The 24493-nt window shown below is 37.2% G+C and overlaps 1 protein-coding gene across 1 annotated transcript in view; it reads right to left on the minus strand.

The window, feature by feature from the left end:
• Positions 1-21798, minus strand: part of TBX20 (T-box 20) — a 37950-nt gene extending 16152 nt beyond the window's left edge. Inside the window, exons 1-5 of the mRNA XM_018559664.1 lie at positions 21672-21798; positions 16532-16766; positions 8488-8652; positions 3011-3119; positions 881-1039 (exon numbers count right to left, since the gene is read on the minus strand). Of these exons, the coding sequence (XP_018415166.1) occupies positions 881-1039; positions 3011-3119; positions 8488-8652; positions 16532-16766; positions 21672-21798 (795 nt within the window). The remainder of the gene's footprint in view (positions 1-880; positions 1040-3010; positions 3120-8487; positions 8653-16531; positions 16767-21671) is intronic.
• Positions 21799-24493: the final 2695 nt, after the last annotated feature.

Raw genomic sequence — 24493 nt, forward strand, 5'->3', positions numbered from 1 at the left:
CTTTTTTGTGTATTCATAATTGATTGCAGATATTTACTTTTTAATTGTTTTTAAGTGTATTTAAACTTTGGAATAGAGACAGACTATCCATTTATATATATTTGAAATATAAATGCAATCCAAAAATGAATTTGTTAATTCTGTTTAATATTTTGTGTAAACTTCAATCCAATTTTTTATTATAAACATAAAATATATAAACAGGATAAATGGATTATTAAAGCTTTTGATGTACAAGTTGAAAATAGGCTTTACATATTGTTACTTTTAGATTTTTTTGTTGTTTTTATTTAAAAAATAATAGGCCTTATATGTTTGTAAAAGCTGAAAATATGGGCTATGTATGGCTTGGCCCACAGACAGCAATAAATATAAATATCTATCAAAATACATCTCTAAGCATTCATTTGACCTGCACTTCAACTCTGTCATAGTGGTTTGACTACTCAGATTGAAACCTGACCTTTAAATCCTAAATTATGAGATAGTTTGTTGAAAATGTAATGTGTTTATCCTTTATCTAATAATGAAAAAGTAAATTAAATCATACCCTTAGCAACAGAAGTGAAAAGGCGGAAAATGTACTTATTCAAATGATTTATGAATAGTGGTGTTTTCTATCCACGGGAATTTGCTTGCTTTTCCTCCTACACTCATACATTACACCCCTGGATATTTGTAATATGCTTTGACAAGACTTCATTACTAATAAACGAGCGCTGAAACGAGCGCTGTGCAAAAAATTTTATGTAAAAATGTTTACTTTTGTTTGCTAATTTTAGTGCTAGCTTAAAAAAAATAGTTGGTCTTGAAATCATAGTAGTTTTGTATCTGTTACGAGTTTAAGCAGTTCCCCATCATTGTATGAAGATGAACTCACCAGTTGGTTTTGGTAGGCTGTAACAGCAGTAAAAACAGTTTCCTGAAAGATGAATGTCCTGAATTCTTCTGATTTCAAATTCAGCAGAGATGCAGTGTGGTCCTTCTTCTTGATAATATGGACCCTTGGTTGGTACTTGTGCATGGAATTCAGGATAATCTAAAAAAAAAAATACTGTCAATGTTACCTTTTTTTTTTATTTTACAATATTGTACTAATGAATAGTTGACATTTCTGTTAACTGTGATTTATGTATTACAGGTATTTATATAGACAATTTATCCAGCGCTTTACATACTGCACATTCACATCAGTCCCTGCCCTGAAGAAGCTTGCAATCTAAGGTCCCTATGTCACATGCATACAGGGCCAATTTAGACGGGAGCCAATTAACCTACCAGCATGTCTTTGGAGTGTGGGAGCAAACCGGAGTACCCAGAGAAAAGCCACGCAAGAATAGGGGGAACATGCAAATTCCTTTCAGACTGTGTCCAGACTCGTATTTGAACCGGGGTTTTCATTGAATATGGAATACACTTGAGCTTAGGGAATCTAGCTTATGTTCAGGTCTATTAGACAAGTGGTGGCCGGAGGAGTTGTACAGGCTAAATGTGGAAAAGTTTTAAATTTAATTTTTAGTGTAATGTGTGTTGAGTTGTAGTGTAATGAATACTTTAATGGGCTGGGTGGCTGTTTTTGATGTACTTATGTAAAAGGCCTAAGGTCACCAGATGCAATTCAATGCAGTAGTGCAAGTAATCCAGATGGTACTTTTAATTTCTCTTTATGTTATTGTGACTTGTTCACCCCTCACCAATTGGTTGCAGCACATTTTGAAAACATCCTGCATACCGCAGATTTTGGGGTTTAAAATTGTAGTTTCCCATTCAATTAATTGCTTAGACAACTTCAAAATCACATAATGTTGCAACTGAAAATGCATGGTAATGAATGGTAAATCACATACTATATTGCATGAACATGGTGTCTCAGATAAATACATTCTCAGCTGGGGCATACCTACATAGGTTTTAAAGGGTACAGCTATCAGCTGTAGAGGAGAATTAATTACCATTATTTTACCTGCCTAGCTGAGCTTGTAATAGATGAATTAGCCTTACTAAACTTTTCACAAGTCTATATGATTTTTACATGAAATATGAAGGGGCCTTATTCAAAATTTGCACCATAGCTCTCTGGTGCCTGATATAAAAATTATTTCCACTGGCATAGAAAAAGAGAGAACAAGGACAGTAAGCAGGTTGGAATATCACACTAGAAAAAAAAAATATAAAAAATTCTAAAGACATATATCACAAATGCAAGTATATTAAGTATCTAAGTGCATTAGACTTTGGGATTTTTCTAATATGTGTTGATTACTATGGAAAAAGAAAGATGATGCTATGAAGATCAGTACATTATGGTCAAATTGAGCCATGACCTATTATTTAAAATGAAAGATGTGATTTAGAATTCTGTGGCCTGAGCTCAGTCATTCTAAGTTATGCTCCTAAAAAATACAATCTCTTACCTACAAACCCACTATACGGATTTACTGTATGTTTGTATTCAGGCGCCAATGTCATTTGAATAGTTTTGGTTAGCCAGAATTGATTTACAGAGCAATATGGTACATTGGGTAATTATTAACTGTGTCATATATGTGGTTCGGGAATCTAATTTACAGAATAAAATATAATAAAAACAAAAGTATACCCAAATAATAGACCAATAAATGTGTGTATGCATATATGTTTTATGTTCTGTTCAGGAATTCCCAAAAAAGTGTAATATTTTTTTTGTCAGCAGTGTGGAAAGCTAAACTTAAAACACAGCACATTAACTATATACAGATATGTACCTAAATCTCTGTTAACACCACAAATACTAAAGACATATGTGCTGAATGTTTGACAATTAACAAGACACGCTACTATCTCTGTTGCTTGAAAAGCTCTGCATGCGTCTTCCTCTAATCATATCACACATGAATACCTCTATCCTCTCCAATTTTTTATCTGTCCAAGCACTTGTGGTTGGGTGAGTAATGCAATCCTCTGGGATGGCGCTGGTGTTATTTTGGTGTCTGCACTGTATATGACCTTCTATCAGTATGTACACACTTACATGTCCATGCTGGTCCAGTTCATTGTTTGTGAGCTTGACTTTCTCAAAAGAAACCATTTGCTTCAGTAGCTGCTCCCCAGTGAATGGAGAATCAGGATGCACATATAATCTAGTTGTTCAAATAAACAAGAAATAGTCAATAATAGTCATTTGCTATTTAGTAATAATAATTTTAATAAACACATATTTTCACTTTTATTGCAAGTATAGTATTACTTTTTATCTTTGAATGCTTCACATCCTTACATGTATTTCTTTTGAATTTTAAAGGAGAATTATGGGGAGAGTGAAATACACTTATCCATTGAAACTGTCACACGTCTGCTCTATAGATCAAGAACTGAGCAATCACATACCGCTGATTGCTCAGTTTCTGATCGTCTCCCTGCAGAGACCGATGACTGTCAGTCACTGCTCCCCACAGGGATTTCCCACTCTCTGTTCTTCCAGCGCTAACAGGAGGGACTGACAGGGGAGGGGGCAGACGCTACAAAACACAAAAAATCCCAAGCTTCACCTGCCAGCTAGCCTGCAACCAAACAAATTGCCCTGTCAACAGTATGCGTTAAAATCAGAGGTTTTAGTTGCACAAACTTTTGGCCAAAAATATGTAGAAGCCACACCGCCGTGCCAAGGCACCTCTGCAAAGTGTCGTCCTAACTCTATGTATACGATTCTCCAAGTGTGAGCATATTAATGCAGTCGATAAATTGCATGCAGGTGTACCTGGAGGTAGCCAACTCCTCCTAATAAGGTGCTGGGACGCACTGGGGGCCCAGTAATCTAGAATGCACACTTGGACCCCAGTGCGTCCCCACACTCAAAAATAGTCAAACTAGACACAGCTGACTCTGCCTCTGGAGAGGCATCGGGGTGGATCCCGACACTATTTTCGGGATCCATCCTGGCTTCAGCATGGCTTTGCACTGTCAGTATATAGTGGGCAATAGCCCGCTATATGCTGAGTTTTGGGCCACAGAAGGACATTAGTAAATGTCCTTCTGTGACACTAAAGAAGCTATGGCCAAAAAAGGTTGTGCAATAGTTCACTTTTAAGAATAACTGAAACCCCTTTTGCATGCAGTAAATAAACATATTTCTAGAAAATTGAATTAACAATTACTTATTTTATCTGAATTTAAAAAAAATATATAAAATGTAGCATATGCAACATTTTGGGCATCCCCTTTTCACAGATCAGAGCTGTTTAACAAAAGTCAATTCTTCAACTTTATTTTGTCAAAAGAGCTGGGTCAAACATTTTTGGCCAAAATGTGGCTGAAGCAAATCAGCTGCAGTAACTGTTCGGAAATTAGAATACAATAGCCAAGCAGAAGAGACTCCCCCATTTAGGATCATGGATATGGGAATCGAACGTGGTGTATGGCCAGATTAAATCATGAATTAGTATAGACAAAATGCAAAGCATGTTAGTACAGTATAGTAATCCACTGGTATATGTAAAAAAAAAAATGGTAAGACTTTTGCTATTAAACTAAATTGCTGCATTGACCTTACACGGTCAAGTATAAGTAATTTTGATGACAGATTTGAAATGTGTAACTTGACTTTAGAGTAGATAAACTAGTTTGAGTGTCTCATAACTTATACTGCAGTTTATATATGTTAGGTTTATGTATCTTCCCTATGTTTGGAAAATGTTATAGCCCCGTTTTAACATAGTCATGCTGAAATATTCTTCAGCCAATATATTCATAGTGAGATATTGTGAAAACAGCATATTTCATAGAACAAACTTTTAATAAGCCATAAAGGCTTGTGCTCTAAGTGCTTTTAAAATATAATTACCATGAAATGTCTGCTGTTTATGTTAAAGTAAATCTTTATCATATATTATTGCGCAATTCTACTATTTTGATAGCATTATTCCAATTCTTAGAGGCTTAATCTGTGTAATATATCTTTTCTAAGACCAGAAATTGTTTTAACTGCATGACAATTTTATCTGCATTCATTTAGGATTATAATAATGGCAGACTTTCTGTTTTTTTAGCTCCTTTGGTTACACTGTAGCAGCAATAGCCACAGACTGGTACATCAGTTCTGAAACATAGGATTTTCAACAAGAATTCCTAAAGTAAACCTGTGATGAGAGAAATACTGGGGCTGACATTGCTGACTTCCTTCTGCAAATGCTAGCTACCTGGTGAACTACTGGTTTCAGTACTTTTTAAGTCAGTGATTTTCCTTCCTGCTTCTTCGATTTTTTTTCTCATCATATACAGTTATAAAAATGATTGTTTATTTGACTCCATTAACTATTAGAAACTTGAAAAAACAAAGCGATAATGGGGCTTTACAAGTGTCCGATGATGAATGTGGGATAACGTGTTCTGGGAGATACCCACTTGTTTTATTTATTAGAAAATTGAACAAATGTTCCCAAAAAGATTTTTTTCGAATGAAATTCAACATGGAGAGGCATCGGGGTGGATCCCGACACTATTTTCGGGATCCATCCTGGCTTCAGCATGGCTTTGCACTGTCAGTATATAGTGGGCAATAGCCCGCTATATGCTGAGTTTTGGGCCACAGAAGGACATTAGTAAATGTCCTTCTGTGACACTAAAGAAGCTATGGCCAAAAAAGGTTGTGCAATAGTTCACTTTTAAGAATAACTGAAACCCCTTTTGCATGCAGTAAATAAACATATTTCTAGAAAATTGAATTAACAATTACTTATTTTATCTGAATTTAAAAAAAATATATAAAATGTAGCATATGCAACATTTTGGGCATCCCCTTTTCACAGATCAGAGCTGTTTAACAAAAGTCAATTCTTCAACTTTATTTTGTCAAAAGAGCTGGGTCAAACATTTTTGGCCAAAATGTGGCTGAAGCAAATCAGCTGCAGTAACTGTTCGGAAATTAGAATACAATAGCCAAGCAGAAGAGACTCCCCCATTTAGGATCATGGATATGGGAATCGAACGTGGTGTATGGCCAGATTAAATCATGAATTAGTATAGACAAAATGCAAAGCATGTTAGTACAGTATAGTAATCCACTGGTATATGTAAAAAAAAAAATGGTAAGACTTTTGCTATTAAACTAAATTGCTGCATTGACCTTACACGGTCAAGTATAAGTAATTTTGATGACAGATTTGAAATGTGTAACTTGACTTTAGAGTAGATAAACTAGTTTGAGTGTCTCATAACTTATACTGCAGTTTATATATGTTAGGTTTATGTATCTTCCCTATGTTTGGAAAATGTTATAGCCCCGTTTTAACATAGTCATGCTGAAATATTCTTCAGCCAATATATTCATAGTGAGATATTGTGAAAACAGCATATTTCATAGAACAAACTTTTAATAAGCCATAAAGGCTTGTGCTCTAAGTGCTTTTAAAATATAATTACCATGAAATGTCTGCTGTTTATGTTAAAGTAAATCTTTATCATATATTATTGCGCAATTCTACTATTTTGATAGCATTATTCCAATTCTTAGAGGCTTAATCTGTGTAATATATCTTTTCTAAGACCAGAAATTGTTTTAACTGCATGACAATTTTATCTGCATTCATTTAGGATTATAATAATGGCAGACTTTCTGTTTTTTTAGCTCCTTTGGTTACACTGTAGCAGCAATAGCCACAGACTGGTACATCAGTTCTGAAACATAGGATTTTCAACAAGAATTCCTAAAGTAAACCTGTGATGAGAGAAATACTGGGGCTGACATTGCTGACTTCCTTCTGCAAATGCTAGCTACCTGGTGAACTACTGGTTTCAGTACTTTTTAAGTCAGTGATTTTCCTTCCTGCTTCTTCGATTTTTTTTCTCATCATATACAGTTATAAAAATGATTGTTTATTTGACTCCATTAACTATTAGAAACTTGAAAAAACAAAGCGATAATGGGGCTTTACAAGTGTCCGATGATGAATGTGGGATAACGTGTTCTGGGAGATACCCACTTGTTTTATTTATTAGAAAATTGAACAAATGTTCCCAAAAAGATTTTTTTCGAATGAAATTCAACTGGTGTATGCCCAGCTTTAGGGAGGCATAAACCCACCAAGAGAATTTTGTCAAGTTAGATGAGGGGTGGGCAATTAATTTTCTCGAGGGGCCACATAAGGAACTGGGACTTCTGTAAGGGGCTGAACTGATTAACGCATGGCAAAGGGCCCTAAATGAAGTCTTGTAGTGCCCAAATTGTGCCCACATAGTATGTGGCACATACCATTTTTTTTTCTTTACAGGCCACAGGTGGGACCTGGGAGGTGTAGCCACAGGATGAGGACGGATAAGGAGGACAGAGGAGTAGCTGGGGGTGGAAGACATTTGTCACTAGTTGTTAGGACCACCCAGTGGTCGTAGCAACCAATGGCTGCATAGGAGGAGAACCCCTGATGTCATTGGTGGATGCCAGCAGTCCTAGCAACCAAAGACTAAAGAAGAATTAGGTCCGGACATGCACCGATTGCCGAACTGCCCTGGGCTATGGCTTGCAGAAGATGTATGTGCCAGTGGGCCGGACAAAAAGAGACAAAGGGTCTCTGTTAGATTATAATCTGCTATTTTGATCACTTTGTGTATAGGCAGTAATGTTGACCAAGGTTCCATGTCCTACTAATGCAAAAGCACCCATGTTAGTGCTGAATGATAAATCAGCTTTGTGTAGATGCAGGTAGATATGGGGAAGAAGGTCTCCTACTTCATCTATTTTACACTACAGAGGACGAGTGGAAGGTGTAAGACCTTCCTACCATAAAAAGGCAAACCTTTCCACTGTAGACAAAGAGCCATAATTTAACCCACCAGTATCCTTAACAAAACTACCCCTATTGTAATGTTTTCTTTTTGAAAATCTCCTAATCTGATTTACAAAGGGATCATGAGATCACTGTGGCAACCAATCAGAGTGATCACATAATCAGGAGCCTGTTCTTGGCTCCCAGTCATAAACAGTGATCGGGAGACAGCTCTTGTCACTGTGCTAGGGACGCAGGGAAGCTCTCGCCAGCCATATTTTTTATTTTAAGAGAAAGCGGAGAAGACTTAAGCTTTTTATTTCTGCCTGTGACCAGATTGGGGACAGTTTCTTTCACTTCTCACTTCCTGTCCCTGTGATGTCCATACAAGAAATGGGAAAGAGGTGCTTTTGCCACCTGGGAAAGAAAGGCACAGGCAGTAATAATAACATTGTCAGGATTTCCTTCCTTACTCTACCAAAAATGTGTTTTTGTTTTTTTGCCTTTGTCCCTGTTGGAGAGATTTCTCATTGCACTCTATCCTAACAGTAAGGATTGGGAAATCTCCCCAATAGAGCTGTAAGTAAAAATGTTCAAATCCTTCCCTGCTTTGTGCAAAACCAAATTAAATGTTTTGGCTGGGGTAAGGATTTAATACACATAATAGTTTCTTGCATTTTATCAGTCACAGTAAACCTTTCCAAACTTGATTTTAAATAATTCTTATAATTATTTTAGTGTAACAACTTACCGAGCAGGTAGAGGAGGATCTGCTTTTCCAGCCACCAGCCATGAAGATCTGTGATAGGCATATCTGTACCTTTTGTTGTCCACTGGTACGATGTCCATTAGAACAATGTATTTGGCATCTGGATCAACTCCAGAGAATGAAACCCGGATGGTAGGAAACATTCTCCTAGAAAAATGATCACAAAATACACTTATTATTAAATAATAGTTAAAAAATAATTTATGCAGGCCATGGCTTTTTTATAAAGAGAGAAACATAATTGTAGTAAAATATGGTATTCGATAGAGCCCACACTAATAAAAGAAGTTGCTACCAAATAGGGGTGTAACTGTAGATCATGGGGGCCATAGCAAAATTTTGATGGGGCCCATTGGTGACATCCCTACTGTCAATGGCATTCAAGTCAGGTGACAGGAGAGCCGTTTCCTCCTGTACAACTGATGACAGCTCTTCTTGATTGGAATTGTAACATGGAGTACAGTGTCAGTGAGATCAGTAACTTCAGCAATCCTTAATGGGGCCCCCTTCCATCCCCAGACCCCATAGCAGATGCATGGGCTACTATGGCTATTGTTACGCCACTGCTACCAAACCCTCTCTTAGTGGTGTAATAATGAACAATTTGCAGAGCCATTTACCCTGTGAAATCCATGAATGTTTATTCTGTGTAAATGGAGGCCAAAATTAATGTTCTTAATACATTTTCTTTCCAATTTAAATGTCCAATTTACTATATGTAAAATACCTCATTATGACCCCTAAATAGAGCTGAGGAGCATAGGAAAGACATATCTATTTCATATGCTCATCAGCTCCATCTAGTGGCCATAATACAGTATTAAATGATGACCCTCAAAATTACATTGGAATTATCAAGAAAATATACTAAAAACTAGGGATGCACCGATACCACTTTTTTAAGGCCGAGTACGAGTACCGATACTTTTTTTCAAGTACTCGCCGATACCAATTACCGATACTTTTTCTTAAAGGGACAGGTCACATTTTTTCTAAAGCAATACAAAATCATGATTTTAGGTCAGTTTCTTAATATTATGAAGAACATGAACACTCTGTAGTGTGGCACAGCTATATCCAATTCTGCATACCTGGCTTTATATTATAAGAACTTTATAATATAAAGCCAGGTATGCAGAATTGGATACAGCTGTTCCACACTATACAATAATACACTGTTCTGGAGTCTGGACGTGTGATAATCTATTTTCCCCTCTAGGGGGATATAAGCCTTAGTTAGCAATGGCATGATAAATATTCATTTCATTATTCAATGTCTTTTTTTAAATATTATAACATTTATAATATTAAAAAAAGACATTGAATAATGAAATTAATATTTATCATGCCATTGCTAACTAAGGCTTGTATCCCCCTAGTGGTCAAAATAGATGAGCACATGTCCAGACTGCAGACCAGAACACAGTGTGGCACAGCTACAGCCAATTCTGTATAACTGGCTTTATATTATTATTACATTTTCTTATAATATAAAGCCAGGTATGCAGAATTGGATATAGCTGTGCCACACTGTGTTCTGGTCTGCAGTCTGGACATGTGCTCATCTATTTTGACCACTAGGGGGATACAAGCCTTAGTTAGCAATATCTACATAGTTATTTTCTTTTTTTTAAATAATATATGCCGGTAAACAGCATTTTTGTGCCCAGCCCCATGAGGTGTGTCAGTACTAACCTGCTGTGTCGTCTTCTCCGTCTGCTTCAGCCACTCCGTGTCACAGCCTAGTCATCTGCTCCATTCTGACCTCTTCTCCCGCTGATTGGCCGATTGGATGATGACAGGCTTCCTCACCAGTCACTCCTGACTGGTGAGGAAGCCTGTCAATCATCCAATCGGCCAATCAGCGGGAGAAGAGATCAGAATGGAGCAGATGACTAGGCTGTGACATCTGCTCTATTCTGACCTCTTCTCCCGCTGATTGGCCGATTGGATGATGACAGGCTTCCTCACCAGTCACTCCTGACTGGTGAGGAAGCCTGTCAATCATCTAATCGGCCAATCAGCGGGAGAAGAGGTCAGAATGGAGCAGATGACAGAGGAGGTCACGGCCATCTTGCTTCATTGAAGACGCGATGGAGGTCCTGTGTGCGGCGGATTCGGGTCCCTGAAGATGGCGGATGCGGCACAGGTACTCGTTTTATGTATCGGAGTATTTGCACGAGTACGAGTACTCATGCAAATACTCTGTATCGCCGCCGATACCGATGCTTGTATCGGTATTGGTGCATCCCTATTAAGAACATTCATTTTGTGAATCCGTTCGCATAGCATGAACATTTACAGAGTGTATATATACTGTATATACATTAATAAATGTAAACAGTTCACTTAGAGTTCTATTTGTCACCTCTAAAGAAGAAGGGGTAGTTGGAGATGAATAAAATAAACATTATATTTGCAAACCTGTTTGATCACTTGCTATGCAGATCATGGCCGTGATTTATTAGGCTTCAGGAACCACAAAGTACACAAAAGACATGGTAAAGTGGCTTCTCTGTCAATATTATTGTACATCATTTTATCATGCCCTAAGTGCCATTGCAGTTTGATGAATCAGGGCACATGACTCCTGTATGGATTGATCATCCCTCATGCACAGAGCGGTTATAACATGATAAGCCACACCCTGATACAATCTCCTCAAGTGTGCCAATGAATATAACAAATAAATAGCAGTATACTCTTTTGTAAATATGTCCCAAATCTAGGAAATGTATGGCAATTTGCTCTCTCTCTATATATATGTGCGTGTGTGTGTATTTCCCAAAAGCTGCACAGATAAGACATTACTTCAGGAGTAAAGCTTATTGATAATCACACCCATAATTTCAGTGCAGCTCTTTCAAACTCAGAAACCATTACCTCACTATGTAAGTTTAGGAACTAGTGATTATCCATCGTGCTGGAAAGGTTCTGATTTTCAACTGTGGTGTCAGTTTGAAAAGCAATGTGGAGAAGGAAACTGTTTTAGCCATAAGCTGAGCTGCAGATGTCAGTTAAAACTGCCTATGGCCAAATGTACACATACATGTAAAGATTATAAAAATATACAATTTTTGTAGTGCTGATAACACTAAAACCCACTTTTGACCACCCAGTAATAATGTATTAATCATAAGACTAATGTCAAGTTTAGACTTTTTCCCAAGCAAAAAGGTTCATGCTGAGAGTTCATTGTTATCTCCTTATTCTGAGCCCATGTGGGTACAAAGCTTCAAAGGTGAGCCAATCACAGACCCAGCAATGATTTTAACATCTGCACTTTATTACAGGTTTTTATATATCGACAACAATTTATGCATCTTTTTACATAATGGACATTTACATCAGTCCCTGCCCTAAAGGAGCTTATAATTCATGGTCCCTATCTCACATGCATACATACACATACTACGGCTGGTTTAGACAGGAGCTGCTTGGATTAAGGGTCTGGTAAGAAATGTTTGGGGGGAATTTTTTTTCGGCATGGGGTCCCCCCTAAAATTCATAGCATACCTCAAGGGTCTGGTATAAATTTGGAGGGAGGGGGGATTCTCACGCTTAAGAGCGTATCAGTTAATTTCGATTGACATTCAAACTAAATTGAGGGTGTATCTGAATTTTTGTTATCAAAAATTCAGATACTTTATTTTCCCATTCGGCAATTTGCCGATGTTCGTCCAAATGTGAATTTGGATGAAAATGAATGTACTAGCCTAGTGTTAATGTTTATATAAATTTGTTTTAACAATTTTGTATATAAATACAATTTGCAGTTCTATATGTTCATGGGGCATTCATATTTGCTCATTGCAAACTCAGGCTCTGCTACCAGCTTTGTAGTACTGCTCAGTACAGTGTTCTTAATATTCTGCCCTGCCTATACAGGATAATCTAAAAATCTCTGTATGTAATACAATAATAAAGATGTTAAAGTGAAATCATGTAAAAATTTAAATGTCTCATAGATTACTTTAAGGTCAATGCTGTAATAATATACTTTGCTTTTGACAATAGCATGTGCCTTTGCATAAAAAGTGGAGAACTTTGTACTAACTGTTATTCTGTCTTGCAAAAGTTAATATGCAAAGCGTTTGATTTTGAAATGATTTAGTAAGTTTTATTTTTATATTGAGAAACTTCCAAAATATTTTTACACCCTAAAACTTTCTGGAACGTCCTATTCAGAAAAGCCAGATCTCAGTGGAAACTCCTAAGCCAGGAATTATGTTAGCAGAACATTCACATTTGGCCGGTTAGATCCAGCCTGGATGATCGGCTTTTCTTCTTAGACAGGTTGGCCAGAAATACCTACTCATGTTTGAAGGTGTCCCTAGATATGGTCCATAGATCTGGCCAACATCAACTGAATTGGATGACAATCATATGATGCCAAAGGGCACCTGATTATCTTCTTGCTAACTTCTTACTGAAACATTATAAACTACATATTATTATATTTATTTGGTAAATGAGGCAACTATGTTTCCTTGCTACATTTCTCACAATAGTTGGTCAAATTCTGCTTCAACACAGGGATGTATTTCAGAAATAAGTACATCAGTAATTCCCAGATTCAAGTTTCCCAGTTTTTGCTGCTATTTAACATTCCCTGATAGTGCTGTCTAAGTTTAATGTGACACAAAAAATGCATTTAAGTACCTTAACTATTAACAAATACGTATTTTATTTGTGTATCACTCAGCTGTAGATTCTCAAATCATCTCTGAATTGGTGCTGACACTGTCCTTCCTTCTGGAGGGTGGCTACTTTTGTTCACCACGGTCCCTGTGTGTTTTGTAAAGTAGCCATCACTCCAAGCAGACTATTCAACACCAATGTTATCAGTAGAGAACTACCCATTTATGACCACTTTAAAGTTGGGAAGGCTGCCACCTTGACAACAAACCTATACAGACCCTCTAAGTCTGCCTAACCACCCTGGCGGTATTCCCGAGTGTGGCTCGGGGTGAATTTTCAGTACCAAGAACGGTAACCCCGAGCCACACTTGGGATTGCGCGAAAGTGTAACTTTCCTTGTCCCTGCGAGCCCGCGGTGTCCTCTGCTGTGTGCGTCCGGCCGATGCCGGCATTCGGCTTTCAGTTTTGTTTTCGGCCGTCACAGCGGGGGGCGGAGCCGGTGGGAAATTCAAAAGTGCAAACATGACATTTACACAGAATGCAAACTTGCACTCAAGTCATTTTTTCCAGTGTGAATATTGTAGGATTTTAGAACCTATGTTCCATATGCCTGAGGCTCCACAATGCATTGAGCAAGTTCCAATGAAGGTGAGATGTGTCCATCTACAGTCTTTAAGAACTACAATTAAATATTGTAACCAGTGTTGACAAAGCTATGGTGATATTGATGGTTGACCCTAGACCACAGGAGATTACCCAGGTCACTAGATAAGAGGGAATAGTCTACTAGCCAGGTAGGATTTTTCCAACCATACAATTTTGATATCTACCAAAGAACTTTGGGTGGGGAGATATTGTTTCTGCCTGTTTTTAAATGAGCCTATAAAGCACCAGGATCTACTGCAGACATGATGACAGTAGGGCACACATGGCAACTTGTTTCTTCACTCTTGTACATGGGCAAGTGAAGAGTCAGGCCTGCTTGAACCCTAGCAACCAAATTCTCTAATTTGCTGTTAAATATACTATTAAAAGCATTTATATCTGTTCGATAATTGCAACAAAATACCTGTTCATGTCAGAAATTCCAAGGAGAAGCATTAGTCCTCTCAGTTCTTATCCAAGAACTACAGAATGATTATCTATCCCCAGTTCAAGATATCACTTTGATGTTTGTCAGGATAGGATAAAACAAATAGGGGGTCTATTCACTAAGCTGCCGTAGGCAGCCGAGTGAAAGACTGACCTGAAGTAAAGTGAGCCGAACGCTGTTCGGCTATTCACTTCAGGCTGGTACGGCTGAAATCAGCCGTACATCAGGTGGCTTCACGTGGCTTCGGGTCAGCCGAACATGCTCAGCATGTTCAGTTGACCCGAAGTGCAGGAGGAGTTCGACTAAGCCGAACCTCCGGCAGGCTACTCGCTGCTGTTCGGTCTATTCTTAGCGGCATTCGGCTCGGCTGTTCTGCTCGGTCTCAGAGAGACCGAGCAGAACAAAAAAAATAATATAAAACAATTGTGCGGAGCTAGCAATGGCAGCTAGCTCCGCCCAATAGTTTTCTATTGGCCGGCGGTTCTGCTGCCGTCGTAAAACAAACAAAAAAACTCACCCGGGCGCTCTGGGAGTCTCCCGCTCCCGGCCGCCCAGGAGAGAAACACTGATTTTTCTTTTTTTTTTCTCTTTCACGGCTCCGTGTCAGAATAGAAAAAAAAAAATAATAATAATTTTTTGCCCATTGGAATGCATTGACCTTGGCTCTGAGGGACCGAGCAGAACAGCCGAGCCGAATGCCACTGAGCGGCATTCGGCTATTCACTCACTGCTGTTCGGCATCTTTAAGAATAACCCAAACAGCTTCGGCAGCTTAGTGAATAGACCCCATAATGTTCAAAAAACCCTTTTTTTTAAAACAGCATTGCCTGTAACAACTTAACCAAGCTAAGAACATTTTTCAAATAAATATATGAATGGTCCATATAGTGAACATGAATAAGTGGAAAATGTATTCAGTTTAAAGTCATTGCAAAGGATGGGGGGCTCTTTTTGTGTCTGGTGGAAAAGAGGTTTAACCTCCACACACGGAATGGCTTCTTCACAGTAAGAGCTGTATAAGTATAGAATAGAATCCCACAGGAACTAGTTCTAGCTAGCTCAGTTGATTGTTTAAATGAAAGCTGGATGCATCCCTAATAAATGCACAGCTGGCTATTATCATTTATAAGTAATAACACCAGAGGCTGTTGATCCAGGGAATATCCAATTGACTTAAGGGATCAGGAAAGATTTTTCCCCTGTCGGAGCAAATTGGACCATGCGTTATGCCTTCCTCTGGATCAGCTGTGGAAATAGGGTTCTGTATATGGAGGTTTTCAACTTATTTATTTGTTAATTTTTTCTGTTGGTTGAATTTAAGGGACTTTGGTACTTTTATCAATCTCACTAACTATGTGAATGTTTTATCATGCGCTTCTTTCCTTTTAAATGTAGTCCTTTACAAACAACACTCCATAAACTTATATTTATGGGGTATTGTTTGTTATTTAGTTTTTTATGAAAATAGTTCTATATACTCTGTAAAATACCATGGAATATGTCATCGCTGTATAAATACAGAAAAAAAATAACATTTGTTCTGTATACATTTTTATCCGGTCTGCCTCCTGAACAATGATACAAATTGACTGTAAATTATTCAGGAAGGATTGTGATTGGCTAACTGTCATTTTAAAATTAGCCATCAAATGGCATTATGTCTCAAGAGCTGAGCATTCATGGGTGTAAATTAGTAACATAACTGTAGAGGTGTCAGAACATTTTTAACCCCCCAACATTGCATTGCGTAATATATTGTATTTGAAAGATCTTTACTGTTTAAGGCCAGGTATGTTTTCATTTTTACAGATCCCTTCACTAATGGAGGTATATAGCTACAAAAGTAGGTAAAGCTTTTAACTCAGTTGGTGGTAGGGATTAGTCTTTAGCTTTCCAGAAATGATTGCCTTGAGTTTCCTGGAAATACATTTTTAGTGTTTTTTCAATTTTCTTTCTTAGGTAATACATAGACCCAGAACATCATGTCAGTAACATATTATGTGTAATGGATGTAGTGTCATTTTTATTGCTATATTGTTCATGTGCTGGGCCTCAAAGAATATATGCTGATCCTTTGGGGCACCCATTAAATGCATTCCACTGTTTTCGATGCTCGTTCCATTATGTCATAATGTGTGCTATGAAGCAAAGAAAAGAGTTTGAAAGATATACACAGAGATGTTTACTTGAATGTAGAAGATGATACAATACATTGACTTGTCTGTATTATATAAAATGCATGCTTGGCTGTCTGCGTGTGACATTTCCTGTACTTTAGGAAAGTTAATTTACCTGCCAGACTTGGTAATGATCATTTCCGTCCCTAGGTCATGGAACTTATCCCATAGTTCCTTGGTCTCCAGGCTGCAGGAAATCTTAGCCATCTCCTCGCTGGGGATGATTGGAGTGGTAGGGATAAGAGGTTCTGTACACAGAGAGGCAGGACTGCTACTGCTGAAATCCCCATGAGGGTCCACGCTGGATATGTCACTCAGAGGAACACAGGATGACTTCTCGACAAATTGTTCTAACACACAGAAAGAAAAAAAAAGTATCAGTAACTGAACTAACAAGGACACAAAGCAGCAGACCTGGAAAATGTCTCTCATTTAAAAGCAATTGAATATACTGGGCTGGTGATGAGAAAGATAAAAGCTGTGCATTAGTGTCTATTCCATTCAAGTCATGGAGAGATATGTATGAAAGTGGATCAGAAAGTATCCCTTCAGATGGGTATTGTATAAAGGCTGGAATAATATTGTACCAGCATAATCCCTAATTCAAATATTATATGCAAGTGTTGCCAATATACTATATGAATATGGGGGAAAATACAAAAATCTGAAATATTTAATTATTTCTCAGAAAAGGATAGCTAAAGGTGAGGTTCATTTTCACAATAAAACTCCCTGTTGTTTGCATAGTGCTTATGCTACTCAGCTATGTATTTAGAGGTTGATTTACTAATTATGTGACTTCTACTCTTGATGAAGTGAATACATGTTCTTTTATAACACCCAATCACATGTAGGGGAATGCAAAAAAAATATGAGCTTCTTCGTAATATTCCTGGATGCCCAAGGCAAGCATAGGTAATCAATCAGTAACATTGGAGTGGATGATGCACAAGCTCAATCAAAGCAGTAAAGTGAAAAGCATTCATCTTCCCTGTGCTGTAAATTAGCAGACAAGCACAGAACAAGCAAAGCCAACGCCACCACCAGTGAAATCCAAGATTTTAAAAGATGATGTAATAAATGGCCATAGATGATGAATTATTTATTCTAAAATACTCATTCTCAGGCGCAGAATTATCATTATCTTTGTTGAAAGCAGACCAATGCAAGGCAAATTCTGATTGGTTGCTCTGAGTTACTGCACAAGATTTGGATATTTTTTTTAAATGAATGAGAGTGACTGTCTTAAAAAAAACAGACCGGATGGTGGTGCTGTCAAAGTATATATAGCTGCAATTGGTGTAGAAAGTTTGGAATGCCAAGGGACTTATTTTTATCCCTGAAAGAATAAGTATGAAGCACATATGAAATAAGCTGAATGGTGCAGATTTACCCTAAGACTGCAAAATTTCCCTGGTGCCTTCCTTAGACTTTCTATGTGCTAATAGCACTTGCATGGTGTGCCAGCGGTTATGTCAAGTACATAGAGCTAATATAATGATAGATTTCTCTTAATAACAAATATTATGGGACATTAAAAATAGATTATTTTCATAAGGGATCCACAGTAAAAGCATCAGATGGTTTGATGTAGATAAGTGTAACCTATTTTTCCTAAATGCAGTAAGCTTGGGAATATAAAAACTAGACTGTTAGGCTGTGTGTGTTTTAAAAAGAAAGAAAGAAAGAAAGAAAGAAAAGGAAAGGAAGCTCAATTAACTATACAATGTTTAATTAATATCAGCTAATATTTATTTAATTAGATAATAAATTATAAAATGAGTATATGAAAATAAGTATATGAAAACACTGTGTATTAGATATTTCGGTAAATATTATAGACACAATTTATATAAAGATTTCTCAGGATACGACAGCTTAATATTATTTTTGTGAAAGATAAATATTGCAACCCTATCTATTTTGCTGTCAGAAAATAAAACATTGGTAAATGGTTAAAGTACATATTTTTAGGATGTAGTTCAGGACTTAAGAGCTAGAAAAACTTACAAACATAACAGCCTTTCCCAGTCACGGTACTGAGCACTATTGAACTTTTAAGGAGACATTTGAATATAGAAACACAGACACAGATATAAAGAGCTGCTTACAGTAACCTGAAAATTGTTACATTACAGAAACCTAATGATCTATAAAAAAAAATGCCATGCCTCTACATTTTATGTTAACTGCACTAATATCAGGTAATCTTATATAAAAAAAAGTCCTTTGAAGGGAGCACCTATCACTAACAATATTGTATTCTGGAAATGGCTTGTAGTTAACACATGTAATGATAGTATACAATATTTGAATTCCCCTTTTTATTTCATGCCTTCTTGATAGTTTTCTCCACAGTTAAAAGATGTGGATGTGGACTTACATGCATACAAAGGTGTCCACCGTAGAAATGGCTGCATGTCAATGTTAAAAATAAATAAAGGCATTATGTAATAAAATAAGAAATTCATATACCGAATACGATCATTACATGTATTACCCCATACTATTACCAGAATACAATATTTTTCTCCATTGTGGTCTTGTACACATGAATTTGCCCATAATCACCTTTATACATTTTAAACAAAACAAACAGGACAGTTACATATTTGTAGGATGGAAATGAATCTTTCTAGGAAGTGCAGTTCTTCTCAATTGATTGTCTTCAGACATATAATAATTAATGTTACAAAATAACATTTTCTCTACGTGTATTTGGTTCAAGGAACAGAATATCAGACTGGGTAATTCATTTTTTCCTCTTACTTGGATACTAATAGGTGTTTTAAAGCAACTTCTGTATTTTTTGCAAACGAATATCTAGGAAAAGAGTAGTTGACAAAGCTATAATATAATGTATGTGGGGATATTATTATTTATAACAGTATTTTAATGTATTGGAACCAGCTTTATCTGGGTATTTTATTAATAAAAATATTGCAAAATGAGAATGGAAAATTATTATTTAACATGCAGAGGGGTACTAATATTGAGTGTTGATTGGATATTGTAATTAGTAAAAACATTGCAGAATGTGCATGGAATTTAATATTATTTGATTTAAAAAGGAGAATATTATTATTTAAAACTATAGTGTGAAATGTATCAGAACCAGTGCAATCCGGGTCTTTGTACTAATCACTGAAAACATACAATTTGCTTAAAACATTGTCGAATGTTTCCGAATCAATGTTATCAATGTTAATTATTACGTTTGTAATAATTAACAAAAGCATTGCAGAAGGAACATGGAGTATAAGATTATTTGATATGAATTCTGTTATTTGGAATTATGTTGATTGAATTAGAACCAGTGCTATCTGGGGAATTTGATTTATAAGTAGCATCGCAGAATGTATAGTTTATAGAGTATATTATTATATGATATAAAGAGGAACAAACACTGTTATTTAGAATAGTGTTGAATGTTCCGGAATAAATGTTGCATTTGTATTAATAAATAAAACCACTGCAGAATGAGTATAGAGTATATTATTATAAGGAATGAATGAAAGAAAGACATTTGGTATAGTTCAATGTTAAAAAAACTGCAGCAATTCACACAATCGCGTCTATAATTTTCAGTATAAATATCAGTATAGCTGTCTCAGCCGGGATATCATCGTCTTTCTTTGTATCATGACATAATTTAAATATAATTGTGACTTTGTGGCTTCTGTAAATGTGAGCCTGTCAGGTATGGAGCCAAGGGCAGTCAGTTCGGTCTGATTATACAGAAGACGAATTGAACAATCCGGACCCTTCCAGTTAGAAGTTCTCCCATACAGGGGAATGTAAAACCTTAGATTACCCGTATATTAGCGAGCGCTGATCATTGTTCTGTATATAACTATGCACACATAAGTTTCAGCTATAACGAAATTATGTTTCCATGATTCATATTAAACACAGCTAGGCTGTTAGACTTACTTATGAAAGCTACAGCGTTTCGGATGTTAAAGGGATCATTTGTATACCTGGCTGTATGCGCTTAAAATGCATAAACATCGGGGGAGTTAAAAGCAGTCCCTGGACCCCATTGTCTTTTTAAAGTGAACTGGTCTGTTTAAAATGTAGTCACTTTATTTTTTCAGCGACCGATTACAAATTTTTACTCCTTTCTTCACTTTTCCAGGACAAGCAGATGACACTATATTGGTTTCTATGATCAACAGCTCCACTTTTTTCTCCACATTTCTAAATGGCTGCCTTGTGATCACTATCAGCCTACGCCATATAGTACATGGCTTCTATATTATCTGAGCACTGATAGGGGAAAGCGTACACCTAGCAAGAAAGTGAATGAAACCTCGGTAGTATTGCCAGTAGAGACCCTACACCTAACACATTGAGGTTTATGTACTATTGCTAAAGAAGTAGAGGCTGATCACTTTGCAAAGTGAATGCTAGCAAACAACCTGAGTTTGCTTTAAATGCACACTCACATAGGAGGGAGATAAAATAGAAAAAAAGGACAGAACATTCCCTAGCGCATGGCTGGAGGAATAAAAAGAACACAGCTTCTCCTTACTTTAGTGAACATTCACTTCTGCTAAGTCTTTACTCCTTTAGCCTTCTACTCCTTCAGTAGATCAACCCTTACAGTATAAAAAAACATAACGCTTAAAACTTGTACGTATTTTATGTTAAATAAAGTATGTACACATCTATGCAGAAATGCATATCCACACACCTACAGAATTGTCTTCATCAGTAGCATATTGGTGAAATGTCAATATATACTTATTTATTGTAGGAATATGTTTTTTTAAATCTTTGTGGGAGATACAGAACAAGGGGAACGTATCTATCTATCTATCTATCTATCTATCTATCTATCTATCTATCTATCTATCTATCAAGAGACCGCTGTACGTCCACTTTCTGTATGTCAAATTTAATATGAGAGAGAGAGAGAGAGAGAGAGAGAGAGACCTAGGGACAGTTGTAAGTCCAGTTTCTGTATGTAAGAGAGATAGAGAGAGAGAGTTTTGTGTGATGTTATTATTAGAGAGAGTGACCTAGACAGTTGTAAGTCCACTTTCTGTAGATTTTATAATAGAGAGAGAGAGTGGGGGGAGAGAGAGACCTAGGGACAGTTGTAAGTCCACTTTCTGTAGATTTTATAATAGAGAGAGAGAGTGGGGGGAGAGAGAGACCTAGGGACAGTTGTAAGTCCACTTTCTGTAGATTTTATAATAGAGAGAATATCCGAGTCCCAGTCTACTTCCCCTGTAAGCCAGGCTACTCACCCAGTGGTTTTATTGTACTCTCCGATGTCTCCTTGTCCTTGCCTGTACTGCTGGACATAAGAGCGGCTATAGAGAAGGCGTTCGCCCTGGAGGAGAGCTGAGGTTTGGGAGAAGCTGTGTATTCCATGCTGGGCTTTCTCCTCCGGCTAAAGCAACAAGTAAGAAGCGGACTGAGAAGCAGGCGTGTAGATCCGATGATGTGGTGGATGTGAAGGTACCAGTAGTAGTTCTATGAAAACATATTGCTAGTCGGTCTGCGGCGGACTGTCCCTCCTGGTCGCTGCTCTCCTCGGGATGGTTGGTGGTACTGAGTGTAGGAAAGCCTTGGCATCAGATCAGAAGTTAGTAGCTGGGAGGGCTCTGGCGATTGGCTGGAGCAGACTGTCTGCCTGAGTAGGGAGCTGATGTTGTACACTGAGTTGAATCTCAGCCTCCACTTCCTTAATTTGATGGCCACACAGATCATATCTCTTCCCTGGCCAATTGGAGGACTTGTGCGTCACATCTGCCTGATACAGCTGATAAATGTCTTGGAGGTGCTTGCTGGATAGAGGAGTACACGACTGAAGGACAGAGACAGCCTGTGTAGAAGGATGTGATGTACACAGCTTACACCTAAATACTACATCTCTTTCATTTCCTAAAGGTGATCATTAAAACTCAGCCCAGGATTAGAGGGAGGAGTGTTCTGAATATTATAAGCTGAATTGGACCATTAGCCTTATTTTACGATTATGATCAGGAGTGGGCCAATGATTATTCACTTATAGCAAATAGGAACGTGCCCGTGTCTTCCTCTCAAATTGAACTGTGAAAGCTCATAATGAAGATAGAGATCACTCAATGTATTTACACATGCATGTATATGTAAGGAACTTTCCATCATTTTCCTAAATGCTCAGTAACTGTAATTGTCAGCCATGGAAGGACCCAGCACACACTTGTCAGATCAGCCACAGACATCTGGGTCCCACCTTCACCAGTGGCATCATGTAAATGTGAGAGGCGTGTACTGGGAATTAATCACACACGTCTGCTGCCTGCAATATTAGGTGTATTAGCCAGTGATAGTGAGCCTTCTAATTACCTGCACACCAGCCAGAGATCCTGCGGGTTAAGCCATGTTGTGATAATTAGCAATTAATGGCTTGTCCACAGTGCTATGAGCCAAGACAAATGATTCGGTACACGATATCAAAACCATAATAACCTCCACACATATACTGACAGACTGACTATTATTTGTGTGCAGACAGCAGGACATCTGGGCAACAGTTGTAGGAGTTCGTTTTTGTCGGCATAAATGTATTTTGTACTATCAATAATTCAATCTAGTCAATTTGATTAATTGTATAAACTTGTAAGACATTTAAAAATGATAATGAACCTGTATATACTTATTATTATTAGTATTGTTATTATTATTATTATTATTATTATTACCACTACTGCTACTACTACTACCATTAATATCATCATCCACACGTTGCATATACTCTCAGCTAAAATAGATAAATACATAAACAGAGAAGCTACAAGAAAATAATATCAAATTGTGCAACTAAAACAAGAGGCATTAACCAAACGTTTTAATGAAAATGTCCAAAAAAGCTACCATCTAAATTGTTATTAAGTGAATTTATTACATTCACATTCCTAAAGGATCTGTAGATATTTTCGGTAAATATTAATATGTGAGGCTTCTATGTGATAGTAATATTTCAGCTTGGCAAGAATACCTGGTTGGAATTATTATCCTTGTATTTGTACAGAGATGTATGAGTTAGATGATAATAATATAATCATATCATTTTAAAAAATACAAAACAAAACATATTACTTTAGATTGGTAATGTTTTACATGGGCAGTGACTTTTAGAAGTTTGATATGATTGACCAGTGAGTAAATGGAGGAATAAGGATGAAGCGGGTTTGTTGCTTGTGTAGAGGAGATCTTGTCACTTGTGCTCAGGCTGTTTGCGGAGACAATGTGGCAACATTTGTATAGTCTGCATCCTCTCGCTATCTCCTCCAGACCCCTCTCTCAGTGGGGTTAATCCACTTCACAACAAACCATTTTCTCACTAATCTGAACAGGACTCCTGCAGCAGACTATGGGAAAACACAGTCAACTCAAACCTCCTGACTGCAGGTACATTGATAGATCTGTTTTGTTACAATGACATATCTCTGCTATGTGTCTATTAATGTCCTGGCCTTTTCCTTAAATCAACACTGCCTATCTGCACCTCTTTACTGCAGTTCCTCCACATCTGCATTGATAGCATTGCTGCTGGGAGATGGGGCTCCAATACTACTACAAGCTCATTCCTATGGAGTTAGCAAGTTTCGCATCAATGTAACCATTAAAGAACAAACGAGTACAGTTACATGATAGATCATAAGAAAAATCAGCACCTATTATGCTGTATTAATAAATCAATTCCAATCACCCTTTGTGATCAGATCCTCGGTTTTCCTGACAAATAACTGTAATTGATGAGAGAGGGAGAGAGAAACAGAGAGAGAGAGAGAGAGAGAGAGAGAGAGAAAGAGAGAGAGAGAGAGAGAGACCTAGGGACAGTTGAGATATTAATTTAATAAAGGATGTTAACTTACCCTAGTGATTAAGGTTAATTAGAGTTTATTTTTATCCAGTCACCTGCAAGGCACAGTGTAGTTATTGATTATTTTTCATGCACAATTTCCACTTTATTTACTAAGTAATTATTCTTTGCTCGTTTAGTAAATCAACCCCAATGTGTGTGTGTATGTGCACTTTACTTTTAACACTGTATCGAGATTAACTCAGTAACATTTAT

The sequence above is a fragment of the Nanorana parkeri genome, unplaced genomic scaffold (genome assembly GCF_000935625.1).
Source record: "Nanorana parkeri isolate BGI_ZX_2015 unplaced genomic scaffold, ASM93562v1 scaffold410, whole genome shotgun sequence".
NCBI classification, from domain to species: Eukaryota; Metazoa; Chordata; class Amphibia; order Anura; family Dicroglossidae; genus Nanorana; species Nanorana parkeri.